The sequence below is a fragment of the Anolis sagrei genome, chromosome 11 (genome assembly GCF_037176765.1).
Source record: "Anolis sagrei isolate rAnoSag1 chromosome 11, rAnoSag1.mat, whole genome shotgun sequence".
NCBI classification, from domain to species: Eukaryota; Metazoa; Chordata; class Lepidosauria; order Squamata; family Dactyloidae; genus Anolis; species Anolis sagrei.
In genome coordinates, this window is record NC_090031.1 from 4,856,839 (window position 1) to 4,881,247 (window position 24,409).

Genomic DNA, 24,409 nt, shown 5'->3' on the forward strand with positions numbered 1-24,409 from the left:
GGTGGTGGTGCTCGGCTTCATTCCCATGGTGCCACCAACTTTCTTGATAGGTCACTTTTAGACGTTGTGAATCAGCTTGCGAGAGAGCGTGTCTTCAATCGAGAACATATTGCTCAGCCGATCGTTCCTCCTAATTTTGATGAATCTTTCATGCTCCGCCAAGGAAAAAGGAAACCAGGCAGTGGGTGGTGGCAGATGGAACCACACTCCATTCGAGTTCAAGAAGCATTCACATCACGGCGGGTTAGGTAAACTTGATTTATTGAAAAAGATCTATTACATTTATGCCTTTATTACACAGGTTTAATCTTTTTTTTCTCCTTCTTCCAAAAAATAAAATAAAATAAAATCTCACAGGGACACCGACACATTCAATGAGAATATGGATGGAGAGGGGACTCGCGTTTGTGTGCATGTGTGTGCATCGGGGAGGGAGTTATGATTATTATGATTCCTCTGAAATGTTGCCGTCCCGCCTTTGTTCTCTCCTCTAAATCCTATTAGAAGGGGGGGGGGGGAAGGGGGAGGGATAAAATTACACAGAAAGAGAGGTCTGCAAATACAATACGTAATTTTTATTGCAATATACCGTCGCTAAGTGGTCCGGAAGAAGAAGAAGAAAGGGGGGAAATCGGGACAAGATTGGAAACAACACTTCAGTACAACTTTTACAACACTTGGTAGGATCGGTTGAGTTTTTCTTTTTTGACAGAAGCACCAAACAAAGCAAAATAGGAAACAAGAAATAACCAGAACAGAATCACATGACCTAAGCAAGGGTGTCTTTGGCGTCTCCCCTTCCATAGGTATGAATTGCTGTCTTCCTCGTGCAGAGAGGCAAATGTTCAGTCTTTGGCATGTTCTGAGTTCCCGAAACCAACGGAAGAAGAACGAGTGCAATCCATGCTCTCCCCATAGAGTTTGTTGCTAGTTTCACACTGGAATTCAATGTTTCCACCATCCCATATTTACTCCTCTTCACAAGACTTCCCTGAATAGGTTGCTATGAGTTTTCTGGCCTGTCTGGCCATGTTCCAGAAGCATTATTTCCTGATGTTTTGCCTACATCTATGACAGGCATCCTCAGAAGTTGTGAGGTGTGTTGGAAACTAGGCACGTTTCCAACAGACCTGAAGGACCATCCACATCTATGACAAGTATCCTCAGAGGTTGTGAGGTCTGTTGGAAACTAGGCACATTTCCAACAGACCTAATAGACCATCCACACCTATGACAGGCATCGTCGGATGTTGTGAGGTGTGTTGGAAAGTAGGCACGTTTCCCACAGACCTAACAGACCATCCACATCTATGACAGGCATCCTCAGAAGTTGTGAGGTCTGTTGGAAACTAGGCACGTTTCCAACAGACCTAACAGACCATCCATATATATGGCAGGCACCCTCAGATGTTGTAAGATGTGTTGGAAACTAGGCAAGTTTCCAACAGACCTAAAGGACCATCCACACCTATGACAGGCATCCTCGGATGTTGTGAGGTGTGTTGGAAAGTAGGCAAGTTTCCAACAGACCTAACGAACCATCTACATCTACGACAAGTATCCTCAGAGGTTGTGAGGTCTGCAAGTTTCCAACAGACCTAAAGGACCATCCACACCTATGACAGGCATCCTCGGATGTTGTGAGGTGTGTTGGAAAGTAGGCGTTTCCAACAGACCTAACGAACCATCTACATCTATGACAGGCATCCTCAGAAGTTGTGAGGTCTGTTGGAAACTAGGCATGTTTTCAACAGACCTAACAAACCATCCACATCTATAGCAGGCATCCTCAGATGTTGTGAGGTGTGTTGGAAACTAGGCAAGTTTCCAACAGACCTAAAGGACCATCCACATCTATGACAGGCATCCTCGGATGTTGTGAGGTGTGTTGGAAAGTAGTCAAGTTTCCAACAGACCTAACGAACCATCTACATCTATGACAGGCATCCTCAGAGGTTGTGAGGTCTGTTGGAAACTAGGCAAGTTTTCAACAGACCTAACGGACCATCCACATCTATGACAGGCATCCTCGGTGGCTGAGGTCTGTTAGAAAATAGGTACATTTCCAACAGACCTAATGGACCATCCAACAGAACCTCTGAAGATGCTTCCATAGATGTGGATGAAACATCAGGAGAAAATGGCTCTGGAACAAGACCATACAGCCCGGAAAACTCACAACAACCCAGTGATTCCAGCCATGAAGGCCTTCGACAACACAGTTCCCTGAATGTTTGATATGGAGGAATATGGAGTGGATTTGAAGGGCAATCTGAAAAGGAAAGGGGTTCCTTTATCATTAAAGAGGAAACTACAATTCCAGAGTTCAAGGAGAGCTATTTCAATTGTTGCTATTTCCATCCCTAGCACCTCCTGGCATTGGGCTACAAGGGAAACTTCCAACACAGGTGGTGGCTCCGTCCTTCAAGGATACCCACAATTAGTGCTCCATTCTATTTGGAGTGTCTGGTGTGTTATCTAGCCTTCCCTGGTACAACTGCTATTCAAGACATGAGCAAAAGTCAAGAAATAAAGGTGGGATCTAGTAATTTCCAATAGGAAGAACCGCCACCAAAGGTCCTCAACATCTGCAACCATCTCTTTCATAGTTGAGAGATATCTCCAAGAAAGCATCGGGAATGGACATCACATGAAGGCTCTGATTCACAGTGGTTGTGATGCCTTTCCATTACAAAATGCATATGCTTCCTTGGATCCTAGCTATAAGTGGATTGCACATTGCTCTTCTCTTTCTGTCCATCTGGGAAAACAGACTATGGAGGAGGACTCTTCCTTTGAGGGAAAGACTCATGGGATTGCACCTTATGTATGTAAAGACGGTGGTCCTTTGATCCAGTACGTTGAACAAACACATAAATTAGCACCACAAATACAAGTCTGCCATAATGACCGTCATATAAATCCAGGAATATTCTATGGGTTACAAAGGGATGAAATGGAAAACGCCTCTCCCTTCTCTTTAAAGCACACACATACAATGTAACGGGCCAATTCATGGGACCATAAAGCAACAAGAGGAAGCAGTGAGTCTACTGAATAGGATCAGATTGGCATGCAACTCAAAATAGAATCAAGGAATTAAGAATCTTGGAAAAGGCATTCGACTGGATTGAAAGGGAAAGAGTTTTGGAGGCTGGTCAATGACAGGGATCCACCAGTGTTGTCCTTCAGATAGATAGCACCAACAGAGAGAACTGTGAATCATTAAAAATATAAGCACCTAGGTTTTATTTATTTATTTATTTATTTATATTTATTTATTATTTCAAAAAGAGAATCCATTTAGAATGGACATCCCTGCCATATACAATCCTCCGATGGAAATAGAAGTTGGGGGTTGGGGTTAAAAAAGGAGGTTGCTTCTCTTGAAATTAAAAAAAAAATTAACCTGTACATGGAATCAAGTGAAGGCAGAAAACAAACAAAAAAAAAGTGACAGAGCTGACCTCAAACCTGTGCTATGACCAAAAATAACAGCACCTAAATACACATTGCTGGTCTCTTTTGCAGCAATATCCTCCCTCCCTCAACTGGACTCTGAATTAGTTTGGTTTTTCAAAAATAGATTCTGGAGATATGCTTTGGGTTGGCCCCAATCCACACAATTAAATGCTTTCTAGCTTTAATATATATTTAACGCAGATTGGAAAGACCTGCGGAAGGAAGATGACAATGTGAACTGGAAAAAAAAAAGCCTTCCCAAACTACGGTTTTCAAAGGTTGTCTCATGGGAGTAATAAAGGGTGAAAATTACTTTGAGAAAATATTGTTTTCTGTGCAGAAAAAGCCACGTTTCTGTTTTCTGCGCACAAAAAAATGCATTGCGTGGATTTTGCACAGAATGTTTTTAAAGGTTGTCTCATGGGAGTAAAAACAGGTGAAAATTACTTTGAGAAAATATTGTTTTCTGTGCAAAAAAAGCCACATTCCTGTTTTCTGCGCACAAAAAATGCATTGTGTGGATTTTGCACAGAATGAGACTCAAGCAGCAAATAATCTCCAAAACCTGCAGTTTTCAGACTTTTTGTTTTGGAGTGAATTGCTAAAATAGACTCGTTGCTTCCTTCAAGAACAACCCGAGCAAAGGATTGCACTGGGCGTAAAGTTGATTGCAATCCATCTTTGTGGACTGAAAGAAGTCTTCCCAAACTATAGTTTCCAAAGGTTGTCTCATGGGAGTAATAACGGGTGAAAATTACTTTGAGAAAATATTGTTTGCTGTGCAGAAAAAGCCATGTTTCTGTTTTCTGCACACAAAAAAATGCATTGAGTGGATTTTGCACAGAATGAGACTTGGGCAGCAAATAATCTCCAAAACCTGCAGTTTTCAGAATTTTGTTTTGCTAAAATGGACTCATTGCTTCCTTCAAGAACAACCCGAGCAAAGGATTGCACTGGGCGTAAAGTTCATTGCAATCCAACTTTGTGGACTGACAATGTGGACTGAAAGAAGTCTTCCCAAAGTACCGTTTTCAAAGGTTGTCTCATGGGAGTAATAATGGGTGAAAATTACTTTGAGAAAATATTGTTTTCTGTGCAAAAAAGCCACGTTTCTGTTTTCTGCGCACAAAAAATGCATTGCGTGGATTTAGTTAATTGCAATCCAATTTTGTGGACTGACAATGTGGACTGAAATAAGTCTTCCCAAACTACAGTTTTCAAAGGTTGTCTCATGGGAGTATTAACGGGTGAAAATTACTTTGAGAAAATAGTGTTTTCTGTGCAGAAAAAGCCACGTATCTGTTTTCCGCGCACAGAAAATGCTGTGTGTCGATTTTGCACAGAATAAGCCTTGAGCAGCAAATAGCATCCAAAACCTAAAGTTTTTGGACTTTTTCTCGGAGTAAATGGCTAAAATTGACTCATTTTGTCCTTCAAGAACAATATGAGTAAAGGATTGCACTGGACGTAAAGTTCATTGCAATCCAACTTTGTGGACTGACAATGTGGACTGAAAGAAGTCTTCCCGAAGTACCATTTTCAAAGGTTGTCTCATGGGAGTAATAACGGGTGAAAATTACTTTGAGAAAATATTGTTTTCTGTGCAGAAAAAGCCACAAATCTGTTTTGTGCGCACAAAAAAATGCATTGCATGGATTTAGTTCATTGCAATCCAACTTTGTGGACTGACAATGTGGACTGAAAGAAATCTTCCCAAATTACAGTTTTCAAAGGTTGTCTCATGGGAGTATTAACGGGTGAAAATTACTTTGAGAAAATAGTGTTTTCTGTGCAGAAAAAGCCACGTATCTGTTTTCTGCGCACAAAAAATGCATTGCGTGGATTTTGCACAGAATAAGCCTTGAGCAGCAAATAGCATCCAAAACCTAAAGTTTTTGGACTTTTTCTCGGAGTAAATGGCTAAAATTGACTCATGTTGTCCTTCAAGAACAATATGAGTAAAGGATTGCACTGGACGTAAAGTTCATTGCAATCCAACTTTGTGGACTGACAATGTGGACTGAAAGAAGTCTTCCCAAACTACAGTTTTCAAAGGTTGTCTCATGGGAGTAATAATGGGTGAAAATTACTTTGAGAAAATATTGTTTTCTGTGCAGAAAAAGCCACGTTTCTGTTTTCTGCGCACAAAAAATGCATTGCGTGGATTTTGCACAGAATAAGCCGTGAGCAGCAAATAGCAGTTTTCAGACTTTTTCTCGGAGTAAATGGCTAAAATTGACTCATTGCGTCCTTCAAGAACAATATGAGTAAAGGATTGGACTGGGCGTTAAGTTGATTAAAATCCAGAGGAAATTAAATTCGGGGGAAATATGCATCCCATAAGGCTGCAGTGAACATTTGTTTTCGAGGAGTCTCGGAGGTTTGGGGGACCTTTAATGACGGATGGGGCAGATGGGCGTGACACATGCATGTTTTGAACCCGGAAACACTTTATATTTAATATAATAATATACAAATATTTACTTACAAAATACAAAAATAGAAGCACCTTTATCATATGGGGTATACAGTCAGAACCTGGCAATATTATTTTTGTTTCGTTTCGTCAAAAAAAGGAAGTGTATTTGGTATGAGTTGCTACTTTGGGGATCTGAGCCTTTGATTTTAATGACACGTTTAGGGGGTATTCTGCATGGGTTCTGATCGAAACCCCAGGGAAGATGTAAAATCCTATCTAGCGATGTCCTTGAGAGTCTTCAAGAAATAGGAACCGGATCGTGCTGTTTTCCTATGGTGTTGGTGGAACTTTGCAGAAAGTCGAGGCTGATGAAAGTGACCAACGTTTCATGGCCAAAGCATTTCCGATGGCGACGAAGAGCCATACATTCAAAGACAGGAAGCCGAGGCCTTCAGTGGTCTCCAAGAAGATGCGTAGAAAGAGAAAGGATACGTCAGAGGAAGAGGCTGGTTTTTGGAAATAGGTTATAATTTTAGGTCATGTGATTCTGAGACGGGAACGGTCTGCTCTGGGGAACGGTTTCCATCTTCGGTCAGAGGCTTTGGCTTATTCCCAGGCAGAGTCAGGCCTCCGGCAAAACAAAAGAGAAACAAAGAAGACAATAAACCCATCAAAACTGTCCAGTTTCAAAACGTGCACGTGACGGTGACCATTTTTTTTAAAATGAGAAGGCACAATGAGGTTACGAGGTTGCTCATTTTGGAAGACGTTGTTTCCCGTGGGGCCGTCCTTAGCCCATGAAGCAAGCCGGTCCCACCTCGAACCCGAACTTCTGCGACGCTTCTCCAAAGTCATTGAACATGATGTCCACAATGGGGATTTGCTCCACTTTCGGGGTATTGATCTCTAACACGGTCTTCTGGTAGCCCTTCCTTGCCTGGAGAGTGGGAAAGAAACGCCGAAGGTCAGAAGAGACAGGAGAACTCGGCTTCACCATAGACATTGGCTTAACAAATCTAGCCTGAAAGATAGAGAACCTGACCCATTTCCACTTCCATGGGGAAATCTAAGAAGATCATTGGCACTGGTATACAGTGCGCCCGTACCTCAGGAAGTCTGATCTGGCCACAGTGGTCCACGCTCTTGTTACATCCCGTTTAGACTACTGCAACACACTCTACATGAGGTTGCCCTTGAAGACTGTTTGGAAACTTCAATTAGTCCAGCGAGCGGCAGCCAGACTGCTCACTGGGGCGACATACAGGGAGCATACCACCCCCCTGCTATGTCAGCTCCACTGGCTGCCGGTTCAATTTCGAGCACAATTCAAGGTGCTGGTTTTGACCTACAAAACCCTTTACGGTTCCGGTCCAGTGTATCTGTCTGAACGTATCTCCCTCTACGTCCCACCCCGGAACTTGAGATAATCCGGGAAGGCCCTGCTCTCGACCCCACCGCTATCACAAGCGAGGCTGGTGGGGATGAGGAACAGGGCCTTCTCGGTGGTGGCCCCTCACTTGTGGAACTCACTCCCAGGGGAAATTAGGGCGTCAACATCCCTCCTCACCTTCAGGAGGAAGGTAAAGACGTGGTTGTGGGACCAGGCCTTTGGGCAACCAGACATGAGAGAAGCCTCCCACAAGGATGATAAAAACATCAATTCATCCAGGCGTCCCCTGGGTAACGTCCTTGCAGACGGCCAATTTTCTCACACCAGAAGCAACTTGCAGTTTCTCAAGTCACTCCTGACATGACAAAAAAAAATTATTTACTTCATTTATATAACGCTTTTCTCAGCCCTTGGGCGACTCAAAGCGGCTAACAATAGCAAAAATTCAATGCTTGACATATAAAAGCAGTTAAAAAACAATTAAACAACATAATAAACAGTTAAACATCAACGTAACATCTCATTCACGTCTCAAGTAAAATCATGATCCAATCTCATCATCCGTTGTTCCGTATTCCTATGTTCATTACACTGCCTATTCAAACAACCAAATCTTCACTTTCCTCCAAAATGCCAACAGGGAGGGGGCCAATCCAATTTCTGTAGCAAGGGCGTTCCACAGCCGAGGGGCCACCACTGAGAAGGCCCTGTCTCTCGTCCCCGCCAGATGTACTTGTGATGCAGGTGGGACCGAGAGTAAGGCCTCCCCAGATGATCTTAATGTCCTAACTGGTTCACAGGAGGAGATGCGTTCAGACAGGTAAGTTGGGCCAGAACCATTTAAGGCTTTATAGGCCAATGCCAGCACTTTGAATTGTGCCCGGTAGCAGACTGGTAGCCAGTGGAGCTGGTGCAACAAGGGAGTTGTGTGCTCCCTGAGTGCCACTCCTGTCAGTATCCTGGCTGCCAAGCGTTGGACCATTTGAAGCTTCCAAGCAGTCTTCAAAGGCAACCCCACGTAGAGAGCGTTGCAGTAGTCTATACGGGATGTAACCAGAGCGTGGACTACCGTGGCCAAGTCAGACTTCGCAACTGGCGCACAAGCTTTAACTGTGCGAATGCTCCCCTGGTCACCACTGAAACCTGTGGTTCCAGGCTCAGCAATGAGTCCAAGATCACACCCAAGCTGCGAACCTGCATCTTCAAGGGGAGTGTGACCCCTTCCAACACAGGCTGTAACCCTATACCCTGTTCAGCCTTGCGACTGACCAGGAGTACCTCTGTCTTGTCTGGATTCAATTTCAATTTGTTTGCCCCCATCCAGACCGTCACAGCGGCCAAGCACTATGGCCCTCATGCTTACAGACTCTTCAAAAGGGGTTGAGATTTGGCCCCAACACTCACTGCACAACCGTCAAGGACCGCCCTGATGAAAGGGTTGTTGTCGTAGGACATCTCTTCGTCATTGGAGCCCAGGAAGCGGATGGCCTTGTCGTAGTTGCCAGTGGCATCGTCGTGCCACGCCACGGACTGGTAGCAGTTGTAGGTAATGTTCTGGTGGGCTGAAGCAGTCAAGAGCCTCAGGAAGGTCATCTGCACCACGCCAATAGGGTTGCCTTCTGAATCGACGTAGGAGAGCTGCGCGGGATGAAAGAGGAGGGAACGAGGAAGCACAAAATGCGGAACTATACTAAAACAAGTGTAGGAGGGAAAGGGATCCTCTCCTCAATACCTTCCATAACTAAAGATGGCATCACCTTTACTGAAATCATCAGCTCCCACAATGATGACCACTCAACAATGACTACTCTCTTCTCATTACAATAAGGCCACAATTATGGGGGTTGGATTGGAAGGCCTTTGTGGTCTCTTCCAACTCCATGCTTCTATGATTCTAAATCACCGCTATGGCCGTTCATCTTTAAATTATCAATATTCTGGTCTGAACATAACATGGCATCACATAGGAGGACCTAGAGATTCCTATAGAGGGATCTTCTCCAGGATTTTGGTAGGTCCCCCAACACAACCTTTTGTTAACTTCCAAGGGAATCATATCAAAGATTTGCCTGGAAGACCTAGCTAATGCCCGAAGAGAGCATCTTTCCTTCAGGTCTGGGTAAGTAAAACCATGAATATGAATTCTGTGGTTACAGGGGATCTTACTTTCATTTGTTATTGGATGTTAATACCTGGAGAATCAAAGTTAGAGAGCCAGATAAATGGGTTATTGGTTGATGGATATGATCCTCAGATAATTCCTTTTTTGAAAGCATTGGGTAATGTAGATGCTGTAGTACAGCCTGAGGATGATGGGTTCACTGATGATTTGGAGGGGTTTGTGGGATTGCCTGTAGGTCTTTGTGGGCACAAAGTGACCAAGATTCCAGTGAGAGAGATGATTGTTCTCTCTGGGAAAAACCTGATTCACAAAGTGCAGAGTTTCAAGTTCAGGCAAAGGTGCCAGAAACTGCAACGTTAGATAAGGAGTTGAGCAAAGTGATACAGAAGGCTCCCAGGGAAAAACACCTGGAGCTACGGAGATCAATAAAGGTCTCTGTTTAAGATTAGAGCGGAAAATAGACAGCACTTGACTGACCGCTTACGTGGGAAACTCTGGGAGAAAATTAATGGCAAAAGAAATGACTTCATGGGTGTCTATTAATTTGCAAGGGTTACTTCAGGCAATGTAGCATTCGAGTGAGAAGCTAGGCCTCAGTTCTCCGGTTCTTGTTTCAAGTCAAGTCTTGGTTTTGGAGTAAGTATCTTGGAAGTTTTCCATGTCCCCATTTTGGTATTCCTGCTCAAGTTTTACTAAGTATACCTTTTGCTTGTGAACTTATGCTGTACTTTGATTTCTTGGCTATTCCTGGACTGGGTTACTTTTGGATCTACATGAGTCATTGGGATTACTGTTTGATTGTCACCTATTGCTAACCCCTTTCTGGATTATATATCTTCTTCACTCCTGATTTGCTATGCCGTTTAAATGTGATTTTACAATAAATTGTTTGCTTATAATCTGGACTCTTGTGTGATACTGTGGTCATAGGTGTTTCCAAGCCTGGGGTGCAATAGTAGAAAGCAATGGGGCTATAATAGGTCATAATAAACACAACTTCACCAGAAAGACATAATAGGAAACAAAATGTGTACCAACCGGATGTCTGGATTGCTCTTCAGCTTTGTCCTGAGAGATCAACATGACTGACCAAAGTAAAGTGAACATGCCAGATGACAGACAAGAAGAAGTGTTACCAGAACCTAGAAGACAGGTTCTCCAACTGGACATCTCTCCATAGGTGATCACAGTTTGGGTTCTAAACTAGGTCAGTTATTGTTTTCTAAGAAGTACATCATTACTGATATTAAGGGATGTCTGAAGGTCACTAGTTTTACCAAAGTTCTTGAGTTTCACCCAACGCAACAGAGGACCCCTCCAAGATTGACTTGACATTGCTTTCAGTGGGAAAATCTCAATTTGAGGAGGCCAAATATCTCTGAAAAGTTTAAAAATCTACTAAGACGAGTCTTTCCTCCCCTCCAGCCATCGACAAATTAGACCGCGGCTGATTTCTAAATGAAAAGGCATTTCGACAGGATTGAAATTCCCATCGGGGCCTTTGCGTTGGCTTGAAGAAACGATCAGAGCTGAAGCACAAATATTGTCAGTGTTTGGCTAATCAATCAACGAGATGGCATCAAAAGTGACTTCTGATTAAATCAGACAAGGAGATTGAATGCTTCTTTTTAAGACAGGTGATCACCATCCTTTGGCACCTTCTTTGGGATGACAATTGCACCTTTCCTGGATCTAAGGAGATCAGAGATAGCTCTTTCTAATAACTTTCCTTCATCCAAGAGGAAACTACTCAACATCATTGTAATCTTTTGCAATTCTTTGTTGTTTTAAGTCCATTTTTATTATAAGAAATGCACGTTTCTTAGAACTGACATTGGATTTTTGGAGCTTGTCTTGTCGGTTCGCCTTCATGTGGCATTGCGATGTGCACCCTTTGCAAAATCCGATGAACATGTGTTAGCAGCTCCTTGTTTTCTTAAATATCAGAATAATAAGAGTTTGTGACAGAAGCCAGATGGCAGCAACTTGATAATGGGCTTGAACAAGCATAAAGCCCCATTACGCTCTAATGGGGAGTTATGTACATGTTCCAGGACTGAAAAGAGAATGGAGGAAACAAAAAGCCTGGAGGTGAAACGGAAGATTTGCAATCCCCTCATTCACTCCTGCGAAATGGAAAGGGAAGAAAATTAACCCCATCGGATCAGCTTCGGGCCATGGAATGGTGGTGATATGCAAAGAAATGCAATTCTTGAGCTGTGACCTATCCAGAGATGCGCAATTACATATGGTCCAGGGGTTATCCCTAATACATTTTCCACCATCTAGACTATTGCAAGCCATTGTGACTGTTGTGATATTTATTATTTATTTATTTATTTGCTTTATTTCTATACCGCGTTTCTCAACCTATAATAGGTGACTCAATGCGGTTTACACAATATTAATTACCACAACAATAACAATTAAAACACAGCATACCCAATAACAAACACACAACCATTCATACAATGCCTCGATCGCAAACAAGATCCAGTCTCATATCCTTATACCGTTCCTATGTTCAGTTTACTGTCATTCTGTGTACCATTGCGCTGATTAGCCAAACGCTTGCTCAAAAAGCCAGGTTTTGAGCTTCTTCCTAAATGCCAGCAACGAAGGGGCCTGTCTGATGTCGCTTGGTAGGGCATTCCATAACCGAGGGGCCACCACCGAGAAGGCCCTGTCTCTCGTTCCCGCCAACCGTGCCTGTGACGCAGGCGGAACCGAGAGCAGGGCCTCCCCGGACGATCTTAATGTCCGTGTCGGTTCATAGGAGGAGATGCGTTCGGAGAGGTAGGTGGGGCCGGAACCGTTTAGGGCTTTGTAGGCTAATGCCAGCACCTTGAATTGTGCCCGGTAGGGAATTGGCAGCCAGTGGAGCTGGCTCAACAGAGGAGTGGTATGCTCCCTGAGAGCTGCTCCTGTTAGCAACCTGGCTGCCGAGCGCTGGACCATCTGGAGCTTCCGGGCAGTCTTCAAGGGCAGCCCCACGTAGAGCGCGTTGCAGTAATCTATGCGGGATGTGACCACAGCGTGGACTACCGTGGCCAAGTCCGACTTCCCGAGGTACGGGCGCAGCTGGCGCACGAGCCGAAGCTGTGCAAATGCTCCCCTGGCCACCGCTGAGACCTGAGGCTCCAGGCTCAGCGATGAATCCAGGGTCACACCCAAGCTGCGAACCTGCGTCTTCAGGGGGAGTGTAACCCCGTCCAACACAGGCTGTAACCCTATGCCCCGTTCGGCCTTTCGACTGACCAGGAGTGCCTCTGTCTTGTCTGGATTCAACTTCAATTTGTTCACCCTCATCCAGTCCGACACAGCAGCCAAGCACCGGTTCAGGACCTGAACAGCCTCCTTAGAAGTAGGTGGAAAGGAGTGACAGAGTTGGACATCATCTGCGTACAGATAACATCGCACCCCGAAACTCCGGATGATCTCTCCCAACGGCTTCATGTAGATGTTAAACAACATGGGGGACAGTATTGAACCCTGCGGGACCCCACAAGACAAAGGTTGTGAGGACGAGCAGCTGTCCCCCATCAACACCTTCTGGGTACGACCCTCTAGGAAGGACCCGAGCCACTGTAAAACAGTGCCACCAAGGCCCATGTTCTCGAGGCGTCCCAGAAGGATACCGTGGTCGACGGTATCGAAGGCCGCTGAGAGATCCAGCAGAACCAACAGGGACACACTCCCCCTGTCGAGCTCTCTGCGGAGATCATCCACTAAGGCGACCAGGGCTGTCTCAGTACCATGTCCCGGCCTAAAGCCAGACTGTGCCGGATCCAGATAATCAGTGTCTACCAAGAATACCTGGAGTTGTGAGGCCACCACACGTTCCAGGACTTTGCTCAAAAAGGGAAGATTGGAAACAGGCCGATAGTTGACGAATTGAGTGGGGTCTAGTGATGGTTTTTTCAACAGCGGTTTTATTACAGCTTGTTTTAAGCTGGCTGGAATATTGCCTTCCCGAAGGGAGGCATTAACCACCACCTCCACCCACTCGGCCAATCCCCCTCTGGCCTCCTTTAGAAGCCAGGATGGGCAGGGGTCTAGGATGCATGTGGTAGCTCTCATTCCTCCAAGTATCTTGTCCACATCCTCGGGTTTCACCAATTGAAATGAATCCATCAAAATCGGACAAGCAGATGCTCGTGTTACATCCTCAGAGACTGCCGTTAACGTGGTATCCAGGCCAGAGCGGATCAAAGCGACTTTGAGTCTGCTAGCAGTGATAGTAACACTAGTTGTATTAGGAGAGGCAGGAAAACTACTCGCGAGCAAGACTATGATGAAGAGCAACAAAGAAAAAGAATCCGGGAGATAGTGAGCCAACAGATGAGGATTCTTTTGAAGATTTTGATGCAAATGATATGGATGATGGGATATCAGATTCTGATGGGATGGATTGGACAAGGGTTCAAGAGATTCGAGATATTTGTGCTGAACCCACAAGCAGTGGCATGTTTGAAGGTTGGAGTAGTGAAGACATGGATGTGTCTTGGGGAACTTCAGGATTAGACCAGAGATGGACTACTTGGAGGAGTGGTGGAAGAGGCACAGCTGGGGATGGGTTGGGCCGAACTAGGGGTGACTCCAGTTCGGATGAGGAGCTGCAACAAGATGCAGTTGGGACAAGGGTGTTGGCTGAATCAAGTTCTGATGAGGACTTGTAGATAAAATGGGAGTGTTTGCAATTGTAACCTTGCAATCGGGAAGGAGTCTTGTTGAGCGCTTTCTGGATCTTTGTGTTTACAGAAGACGGGTTTGGAAGAAGACTTTGGGATGTAAGTTATGCTCTGGGTTTAAGCAGCAAAGGGAGCTGGAACTGTGTGGGTTTTTGCTGGACTGCACTGTTTTGATATTTGCATTAGCTGCCGTATTGCCCCGCTGCTTTGGCTCCTTGTGTTTATCCATCGGATTGGGATCTGACCTCGCAGCTGTTCGTTTCCCTTTGGACTGGACCGGACTGGACTTCATCCATCGTCATTACTCTTTCTCCTCCACATCTGCGGCTGAGCTTCTGGAGCTGGCGTTATCAACCTTCCTGCATTCCTGCATACCAGCCTTGGAGTTCCTGCTGTGTTTGAGGCTCGGGTTACATTTTACAACCCTTGAAAGGCTGCAATTAAGCATTTTGAGTTTAATCTGAGTTATATCTCTGGTTAATCCAGGTTATATTCTGTTTGGGGTTTTGTGGGTTCTTTTGCCTGTTTGGGCTTTTTCACACTGTAAACTAAGTGTTTTTTGCCCTGTGGTTTTGTTTTGGGCTGTTTTGTGTTTGTTTGAACAATAAACTATACTTCTTTAATTGGCTGGCGTCTGACCTTGACAGTGACCCTTTTTGCTGTGACAGGAAGTAGCAATGATGTCTCTTGGTGTTTTTGGAAATGGTTATTTTTGGGGTAACACAAGGCAGAAAGGGGAAATCATGCCTCATCTTATAGGCACAATTGGAAGAATTTGTTGGCTTTGGATGATACACCAAAATATTATTTCCTGTTCGTTGTCAAAACAAAACCCATCTCCTCCAAGTGTCCCACTAGATTTTAATTAATATTCCTCCAGCTCACTTTATCAACAGTTTTCAATGTCCTGCTTTCTCTTTCTTTGTTGTAGATCAGTCACCAGAGGCTGATGGTTTAACTGATGATTTAGAGAGGATTGTGAGATTTCCAGTGGCACAAAGTGATGGGCTCTCAAGTCTGGGAAATTATGGTTCTTCCTGTGAGAAAACTGGCTTGGAAAGTGCAGGGCCTCAAGGGCATTCAGGGGAGTCAAAAGTAGCAACAGTAGATAAGGAATCAAGTGAAGAGCTGAGTGATAAGGAGGATTCCCAGGAGAACCCACTTGTAGCTACGGAGGTCAGCAAAGGTCTTTGTTTACAAAGCAGTACCGAAAATAGATATTGTCATTTAGAGAGATTACGTGGGAAAGTTGTGAAGGAAATTAATGGGAAACAGAATGATTTCATGGTGTCTATTAAACAAGTTGTTTATCTTAAGGCGTAGAGCTTTTTTGACTTATGCTCCAATTCTGTTGAACTCATTGCCTCCATATATTAGAGCAATGTCGGAGTTGCGACCTTTTGTAAAGGCACTCAAGACTTGGCTGTTTGGTTGTGCATTTAAGTAATCAGATCTAATTTGCCAAATAGTCACTGTTGAATGTTTTTATGTTGAATGTTTTTATATTGTGTAAATGCTATTTTAGATTGTAAGTCATTCGGAGCACCTTGGTGGACAGTGACTAATTAAGTGAAGTGAAGTGAAGGTCAGTTCAGGCAACGCTGCATTAGAGTGAAAAGCTAAACCTGAGTTCTCTTGTTCCTGGTTCAAGTTAAGTTTTGATTTTGGATTTAAATCCTGGAAGTTTTCTATGTTCCTGTTCACGTACTCCTGTTCGAGTTTTACTAGTTAGAGCTTTTCGATTGTGAACTAATGCTGTAGCTGTGATTTCTGGCTGTTCCGGGACTTTGTCACCTCTGGAACTATATGAGACATTTGGATTACTGTTTGGTTATCGCCTGTTTCAAAACCTCGTTGGATTATATATTTTCCTTTCTTCTGATTTTTATATGCCTTTTATATGTTTTTTTTACAATAAAGTGTTTGCTTATATTCCTGGACTCTTCCTGGTGTTGTGGTCATAGGTGTTTCCAGGCCTGGTGTGCAACATTCTTCCCCGTTCTTTGTTGTATAAACTTTTACAAAGTGTCTTCCCACCGTTATAGCCATTTCGGATACAAGGTGTTAAGATCGCCAAACCAAAGACCTATATAAATCTACATCACTGCCACCAAAATTTCACCCAAGTCAATATTTGAGATGAATTTGAAGTTCCCTCTCCTTTTTCGAAGTGTCTGAATACTTTGAAGCAACATCAAGAGAACTTTGGTAAGACTAGTGACCTTTCTGGTCTGGACGGTGGTGGCATCAGAGGTCAGCCATTCATAGACCAAGTAGATACCAATTTTGAGTCTCCCCCGTTCCTCTTTGGACCACAAGATGACTCTTGTGTCCAACATTCCTATTTCATGTCCTGAGATTACATTTGAGATGTCTTCTAGATGTTGGTGGAGATATCTGATAACATGAAGCAAGCAAGATGGTGGCAACAAAGTTGGGAGAGTGGCAAGAAGAGCAGCCTTTTCTTTTAAGCCAAATAAATGGAAGACAAAGCTGTCACCCCTGACACACACACACACACACAAACACACTGAACATAACCAGAAGGGTTCCAAGAAAGAAGCCAAAGAATGGGATCTAAACATGGTCTTACAAATTAGTATAGTGTTGTGAGTACGTAACATACTATGAATCTGAAGACATGTTTGGGAAGAAGGAAGCAACTCCAAACATACACAAACACACATATCCAAGAGATCCACTGTGTGACACAACATTGCTCTGGAAGTCTCCAGAAAAAAATAAAACAAAACACCAATTGTCGAAGGCTTTCATGGCCGGAATCACTGGGTTGTTGTAGGTTTTTTCGGGCTATATGGCCATGCTCTAGAGGCATTCTCTCCTGATGTTTCGCCTGCATCTATGGCAAGCATCCTCAGAGGTAGTGAGGTGAAGTTCCCTCTCCTTTTTCAAAGTGTCTGAATACTTTCAAGCAACATCAAGAGATATATGGCCATGTTCTAGAGGCATTTTCTCCTGATGTTTCGCCTGCATCTATGGCAAGCATCCTCAGAGGTAGTGAGGTCTACCTCTGAGGATGCTTGCCATAGATGCAGGCGAAACGTCAGGAGAAAATGTCTCTAGACCATAGCCATATAGCCCGGAAAACCTACAACAATCCAGTGATTCTGGCCATGAAAGCCTTCGACAATACATTGAACATCAAGAGAACTTTGGTAAGACTAGTGACCTTTCTGGTCTGGTCTGGTCTGGATGGTGGTGCACCAGAGGTCGGCCATTCATAGTCCAAGTAGACACCAATTTTGAATGAGTGTCCCCTGTTCCTCTTTGGACCACAAGATGACTCTTGTGTCCAACATTCCTATTTCGTGCCCACTACCTCTGAGGATGCTTGCCATAGATGCAGGCGAAACGTCAGGAGAGAATGCCTCTAGACCATGGCCATATAGCTCAAAAAAACCTACAACAACCCAAAACACCAATTGCTCAGAACATTTGGTTCAAGATGACAAAAACTGGGACTGGAGGACTTGTTTAAGTCTGAAGATGGAAAGTCCACCATGTTAGGAGTGTGTGGACCTCAATCATTTCTGCTTGAGGACCATTCCTGATCTTGTTGACTGGGCTGAAGTCTAAGACTAGAGTTCAGACTGATATGGTTCCGTTCTGTGTTGTTAAAACATAATTGTTTTGAAGGGGAAAATGAGGAAATTCCTGACAATGTGCTGATGGAGCAGGCCTTCCATGGCTCAAATGTCATAAATACGCGGGGTATTTTTAAAGTAAGGTCCGTTTTGTTGTAGACACTAGTAGTTTGCTCGCATACCGCAACGAGAGCATGCGTCGTGTACCAGTATGCCTCGGGAACAACTGTGCTCAGTTTCCGCTCTGTAGCTCACCTGTACGGTTCTGTTCTGTGCTTTAAACATGTTTAAGACTATCAACTCACCCTCCGCATGTGAGGTTCGCTCAGTGATACGGTTTTTGTCAGCAAGGAACCTGCCTGCTGCAGAAATTCATCGACAGATTTGTGAAGTGTACGGTGATACCGTTATAAGTGAAAGCAAAGTGCGTAAGTGGGTATGACAATTCAAAGATGGCCGTGACAACATCCATGATGAGGACCGCTCCGGTCACCCTTCTTTGATTACAGACGATTTGGTGGTTTCAGTTGAAGCGAGGATTCGTGAGAACAGGCGCTTCACAATAACAGGTCTCTCAAACGAATTTCCTGACGTGTCGAGATCAGTGCTTTTCAACATTGTTTCCGAACACCTAAAGTTTAGGAAACTGTGCTCCTGTTGGGTCCCGAAACTCCTAACAGAGGACCACAAAAACCAAAGATTTGAGTGTGCGATCAAATCAAATCGTCTGTAATCAAAGAAGGGCGACCGGAGTGGTCCTCATCATGGACGTTGTCACGGCCATCTTTGAATTGTTGTACCCACTTACACACTTTGCTTTCACTCATCACAGTATCACCGTACACTTCACAAATCTGTCGATGGATTTCTGCAGCAGGCAGGTTCCTTGCTGACAAAAACCGTATCCCTGAGCGAACCTCACATGCGGAGGGTAAGTTGATAGTCTTAAACATGTTTAAAGCACAGAACAGAACCGTACAGGTGAGCTACAGAGCGGAAACTGAGCACAGTTGTTCCCGAGGCATGCCGGTACACGACGCACACGCTTGTTGTGGTATGCGCGCAAACTACTAGTGTCTACAACAAAATGGACCTTACTTAAAAAATACTCCTCATACCACCTTGCTGGATTCAGTTAAGGTTGAGCCTCAGGTGATGGAGATTATACCGAATATCTTCGTAATGCAATTGTGCAGAAAAATGCGAGAGGTGCCGTTTTCTGCGCAAAAACGCCCTAAGCAGATTTTGTGCAGAAAAAGTTCCAAATTGTGAATAGGACCTCGAAGGCTTATGCTCAGGAGGAAGGAAACCAAACGAGTAGAGAATTAGATCCTGAATCTATAGATTTTGGGGAAGCTCAGAGGAGACAAGACAAGAGGAGATTCTTTGGACCCTCCTTAACTGTGTTTGTTAGTCTAGCATGTGTCGTGAGATCAGTTTGGGGTTCAGAACGAAAACGTTGGCGTGGCTGGCATGCTCCATTCCTGAAGCGGTGGAGGGGAGCCGAAAGCAAAGCCACTTACCATGGAGCCCCGTTTGAAATGACTATACCACGTGGCGGGCTGCTCTTTGGGCCAACGGGCCAGTTTACTCTGAAAAATACGGAACAGGTTAAAGCCCAACCGCAAGAGGAATGCAAGAGTCTCTTACCAGTTTACCACGCTTGAATTCACTGAACCAGGAGCCAGGGTTTTCCTTTGGCCAGGAAGTAATTCTAGCCTGAAAACGGCAGAAGAGGTGGAGGAAGAAGAAGGAGAGAACAGAGACAAGACAGAGATGTAAGTGAATGCAAGCGTTACACATAGCAGAACATACAGGCGCTTAAGTCAAATCTCTCCAACCTGTTAAATAAAAACTGGAAAAGCAACTTTTCTCCTGACATTAAGTCCAGTCGTGTCCAACTCTGGGGAGGTGGTGCTCATCTCCATTTCTAAGCCAAAGAGCCAGCGTTGTTCATAGACACCTCCAAGGTCATATGGCCAGCATGACTGCATGGTGCGCCATTACCTTCCCGCTGGAGCGGTACCTATTGATCTACTGGTGGGGCGCCATTACCTTCCCGCCATTACCTTCCCTCTGGAGCGGTACCTATTGATCTATTGGTGGGGACGAGGGACAGGGCCCTCTCGGTGGTGGCCCCTCATCTATGGAATTCATTCCCCGGGGAAATTAGGTCATCAACATCCCTCCTCTCCGTCAGAAGGAAGCTCATCTCCATTTCTAAGCTGAAGAGCCAGCGTTGTCCATAGACACCTCCAAGGTCATATGGCCAGCATGACTGTATGGAGCGCCATTACCTTACCGCTGGAGCGGTACCTACTGATCTATTGGTGGGGACGCGGGACAGGGCCTTCTCGGTGGTGGCCCTTCGCCTGAGGCATTCACTCCCCGGGGAAATTAGGTCATCAACATCCCTCCTCTCCTTCAGAAGGAAGCTCATCTCCATTTCTAAGCCGGAGAGCCGGCGTTGTCTATAGACACCTCCAAGGTCATATGGCCAGCATGACTGTATGGCCGCTGGAGCGGTACCTATTGATCTACTGGTGGGGCGCCATTACCTTCCTGCCATTACCTTCCTGCTGGAGCGGTACCTATTGATCTACTGGTGGGGATGAGGGACAGGGCCTTCTCGGTGGTGGCCCCTCGCCTGTGGAATTCACTCCCCGGGGAAATTAGGTCATCAACATTCTTCCTCTCCTTCAGAAGGAAACTGAAAACATGGATATGGGACCAGGCCTTTGGGTAATCTGGCAGACTGACAAGATAATGACGACCAGAAATTGGAAAGGACTATGGTAATGCTGAATGGACTTACGGATAACGTTGGCCACTCGATTGGCTTTTAATTGTTTAATTGTTATTGTTTTAATTGATTGTTTCAACTACCGTGGTTATTGCTGTTATGTAATTTATTTGTTGAATTGTTGGCATCGAATTGTGCCGATTGTAAGCCGCCCTGAGTCCCCCCTCGGGGGTTGAGAAGGGCGGGGTAGAAGTGCCCGAAATAAATAAACACTCACATTAGCATGTTTTCGAACTGCTAGGTTGGCAGAAGCTGGGGCTAACAGCGGGAGCTCATGCCGCTCCCCGGATTCGAACCTGCGACCTTTTGGTCGGCAAGTTTAGCAGTTTAACCCGCTGCGTCACCGGGGAAAAGCAACTACTTGACATCAAAGATGAAACTTTTTTTCGCAGCCGCCCTTCCATATGACGATGGAACAATTACCACCTCTCCCTACTTTGGGTTTAATGGCCTGTAACCTTGGAGAGAGCTGGCGGCAAATTCTGCTGGCGGAAGCAAACGGGTAAATTAACGACAGAGGTCACAAATGACCCATTGATCTGGGAAGGCTGTCGGCTGGCACAGCTCCATCATACCCAAGGTGCAGAGGCAGATGAAAGGCTGTTCCTCCATCCCAACTGTCACTGCCCTGGTCTCAGAGGGAGAGAAGAAGACGTAGGCATAGTTCCATCATGTCCAGGTCCATGAGGGGGTGGAAAGCTCTCCCTCTATTCAAATCCCCACTACCCAGGCCTCAAAAGGAGAGAAGAAGCAGGCACAACTCCACTGTGCCTATGTCCAGAATAATTTTTAATGTGTAGATTCCGACTTTGGATCATCTCAGTCATAGTGGAGGCTACTATGATAGGATCTTGGACCCTTGGATATTCTCAGGTTAGCATGATAGGGCATGGGGCTCAGTTCATTTCTGAGAAGTTATCTCAGTCTGTGTTCTGGAGACTAACAAAATGAAGTTCAACAGTGACAAATGCAAGATACTCCACTTTGGCAGAAAAAATGAAATGCAAAGATACAGAATGGGGGACAACGCCTGGCTCGAGAGCAGTACGTGTGAAAAAGATCTTGGAGTCCTCGTGGACAACAAGTTAAACATGAGCCAACAATGTGATGTGGTGGCAAAAAAAGCCAATGGGATTTTGGCCTGCATCAAGAGGAGCATAGTGTCTAGATCTAAGGAAGTAATGCTACCCCTCTATTCTGCTTTGGTTAGACCACATCTGGAATATTGTGTCCAATTCTGGGCACCACAATTCAAGAGAGATATTGACAAGCTGGAATGTGTCCAGAGGAGGGCGACTAAAATGATCAAGGGTCTGGAGAACAAGCCCTATGAGGAGCGGCTTAGGGAACTGGGCATGTTTAGCCTGAAGAAGAGAAGGCGGAGAGGGGATATGATAGCCATGTATAAATATGTGAGAGGAAGCCACAGGGAGGAGGGAGCAAGCTTGTTTTCTGCTTCCTTGGAGACTAGGACGCGGAACAATGGCTTCAAACTACAAGAGAGGAGATTCCATCTGAACATGAGGAAGAACTTCCTGACTGTGAGAGCCGTTCAGCAGTGGAACTCTCTGCCCCGGAGTGTGGTGGAGGCTCCTTCTTTGGAAGCTTTTAAGCAGAGGCTGGATGGCCATTTGTCAGGGGTGATTTGAATGCAATATTCCTGCTTCTTGGCAGGGGGTTGGACTGGATGGCCCATGAGGTCTCTTCCAACTCTTTGATTCTATGATTCTATGATTCTATGATTCTATGACATCAGGAGAAGGGGTGGGCCAAAATACTAGAAACTGGAGACATGTCTCAACATGTGTTCTGGAGACATCAGGAGAAGGGGTGGGCCAAAATACTAGAAACTGGAGACATGTCTCAACATGCTCAAAAGCTGGTCCTCTTACTAGCTAAACAAGTTCCCTGTATTGTCCTGTTTATGGTCTCCAGGTGTTCTGGCCTACAATTCCCAGAAATCCCAGCCAGTTTAACCATCTGTTAGAATTTCGGGGAGTTGAAGGCCAAAACATCTGGGGACCTACAGGTTGAGAACCACTGGTCTAGATGGTCACTGAGGGCCTCCTAAAGTCATTATATAGATCTAGATCAGTGTTTCTCAACCTGGGACCCCTAAGGGGGTCGCCAGGGGGTGTCAGAGGGGTCACCAAAGACCATCAGAAGGCACAACTCCACTGTGCCTATGTCCAGAATAATTTTTATTTAGCCACCATCTCCTCAAAGGGACGTGGGGCTGCTCACAGAAGCACTCCAAGTGCCACATGCAGACAATACATAAGTATAAATACAATGACATAAGTATAAGAAGCCGATTGAAGGCCCTTGGAGGGAGAGAAGAGCAGGGCACAGTTCCATTATATCTCAGCATAATAAGGCCCTTCCTTCCCTCCAACCCAACTGCCACTGCCCTTTTCCATCCCAATTGCCATTGCCCTGGCATTGGAGGGAGAGAAGAGCAGGCCTCAGTTCCATTATATCTCAGCTCAGAAAGACCTTTTCTTCCCTCCAACCCAACTGCAACTGCCCTCTTCCATCCCAATTGCCATTGCCCTGGCTTTGGAGGGAGAGAAGAGCAGGCCACAGTTCCATTATATCTCAGCATAGAAAGGCCCTTCCTTCCCTCCAACCCAACTGCCACTGCCCTCTTTCATCCCAACCCAACTGTCACTGCCATCTTCCATCCCATTTGCCATTGCCCTTGCACTGGAGGGAGAGAAGAGCAGGCCACAGTTCCATTATATCTCAGCATAATAAGGCCCTTCCTTCACTCCAACCCAACTGCCATTGCCCTGGCTTCGGAGGGAGAGAAGAGCAGGCCACAGTTCCATTATACCTCAGCATAAAAGGCCCTTCCTTCCCTCCAACCCAACTGCCACTGACCTCTTCCATCCCAATTGCCATTGCCCTGGCTTTGGAGGGAGAGAAGAGCAGGGCACAGTTCCATTATATCTCAGCACAGAAAGACCTTTTCTTCCCTCCAACCCAACTGCAACTGCCCTCTTCCATCCCAATTGCCATTGCCCTGGCCTTGGAGGGAGAGAAGAGCAGGCCACAGTTCCATTATATCTCAGCATAGAAAGGCCCTTCCTTCCCTCCAACCCAACTGCCACTGCCCTCTTTCATCCCAACCCAACTGTCACTGCCATCTTCCATCCCATTTGCCATTGCCCTTGCATTGGAGGGAGAGAAGAGCAGGCGACAGTTCCATTATATCTCAGCTCAGAAAGACCTTTTCTTCCCTCCAACCCAACTGCCACTGCCCTCTTCCATCCCAATTGCCACTGCCCTGGCTTTGGATGGAGAGAAGAGCAGGGCACAGTTCCATTATATCTCAGCATAGAAAGGCCCTTCCTTCCCTCCAACCCAACTGCAACTGCCCTCTTCCATCCCAATTGCTATTGCCCTGGCCTTGGAGGGAGAGAAGAGCAGGCCTCAGTTCCATTATATCTCAGCACAGAAAGACCTTTTCTTCCCTCCAACCCAACTGCCACTGCCCTCTCCCATCCCAATTGCCATTACCCTGGTCTTGGAGGGAGAGAAGAACAGGCCTCAGTTCCATTATATCTTAGCATAGAAAGGCCCTTCCTTCCCTCCAACCCAACTGCCACTGCCCTCTTCCATCCCAATTGCCATTACCCTGGTCTTGGAGGGAGAGAAGAGCAGGCCTCAGTTCCATTATATCTCAGCATAGAAAGACCTTCCTTCCCTCCAACCCAACTGCCACTGCCCTCTTCCATCCCAATTGCCATTACCCTGGTCTTGGAGGGAGAGAAGAGCAGGCCTCAGTTCCATTATATCTCAGCACAGAAAGACCTTTTCTTCCCTCCAACCCAACTGCCACTGCCCTCTCCCATCCCAATTGCCATTACCCTGGTCTTGGAGGGAGAGAAGAGCAGGCCACAGTTCCATTATAT

At 45.4% G+C, this 24,409-nt stretch overlaps 1 protein-coding gene across 2 annotated transcripts in view; it reads right to left on the reverse strand.

Moving 5' to 3' along the window:
* Positions 1 to 244: 244 nt before the first annotated feature.
* The window catches only part of COL5A1 (collagen type V alpha 1 chain), a 224,990-nt gene continuing 200,825 nt past the window's right edge, over positions 245 to 24,409 (reverse strand). Inside the window, exons 64-66 of one of the 2 annotated variants that reach the window (XM_067471818.1) lie at positions 19,213 to 19,281; positions 8,676 to 8,909; positions 245 to 6,818 (exon numbers count right to left, since the gene is read on the reverse strand). In XM_067471818.1, the coding sequence (XP_067327919.1) occupies positions 6,672 to 6,818; positions 8,676 to 8,909; positions 19,213 to 19,281 (450 nt within the window). In that variant the 3' untranslated portion in view covers positions 245 to 6,671. Of the gene's footprint in view, positions 6,819 to 8,675; positions 8,910 to 19,212; positions 19,282 to 19,339; positions 19,409 to 24,409 lie in introns of both variants that reach the window. The other variant, XM_067471817.1, reaches the window with a different exon arrangement.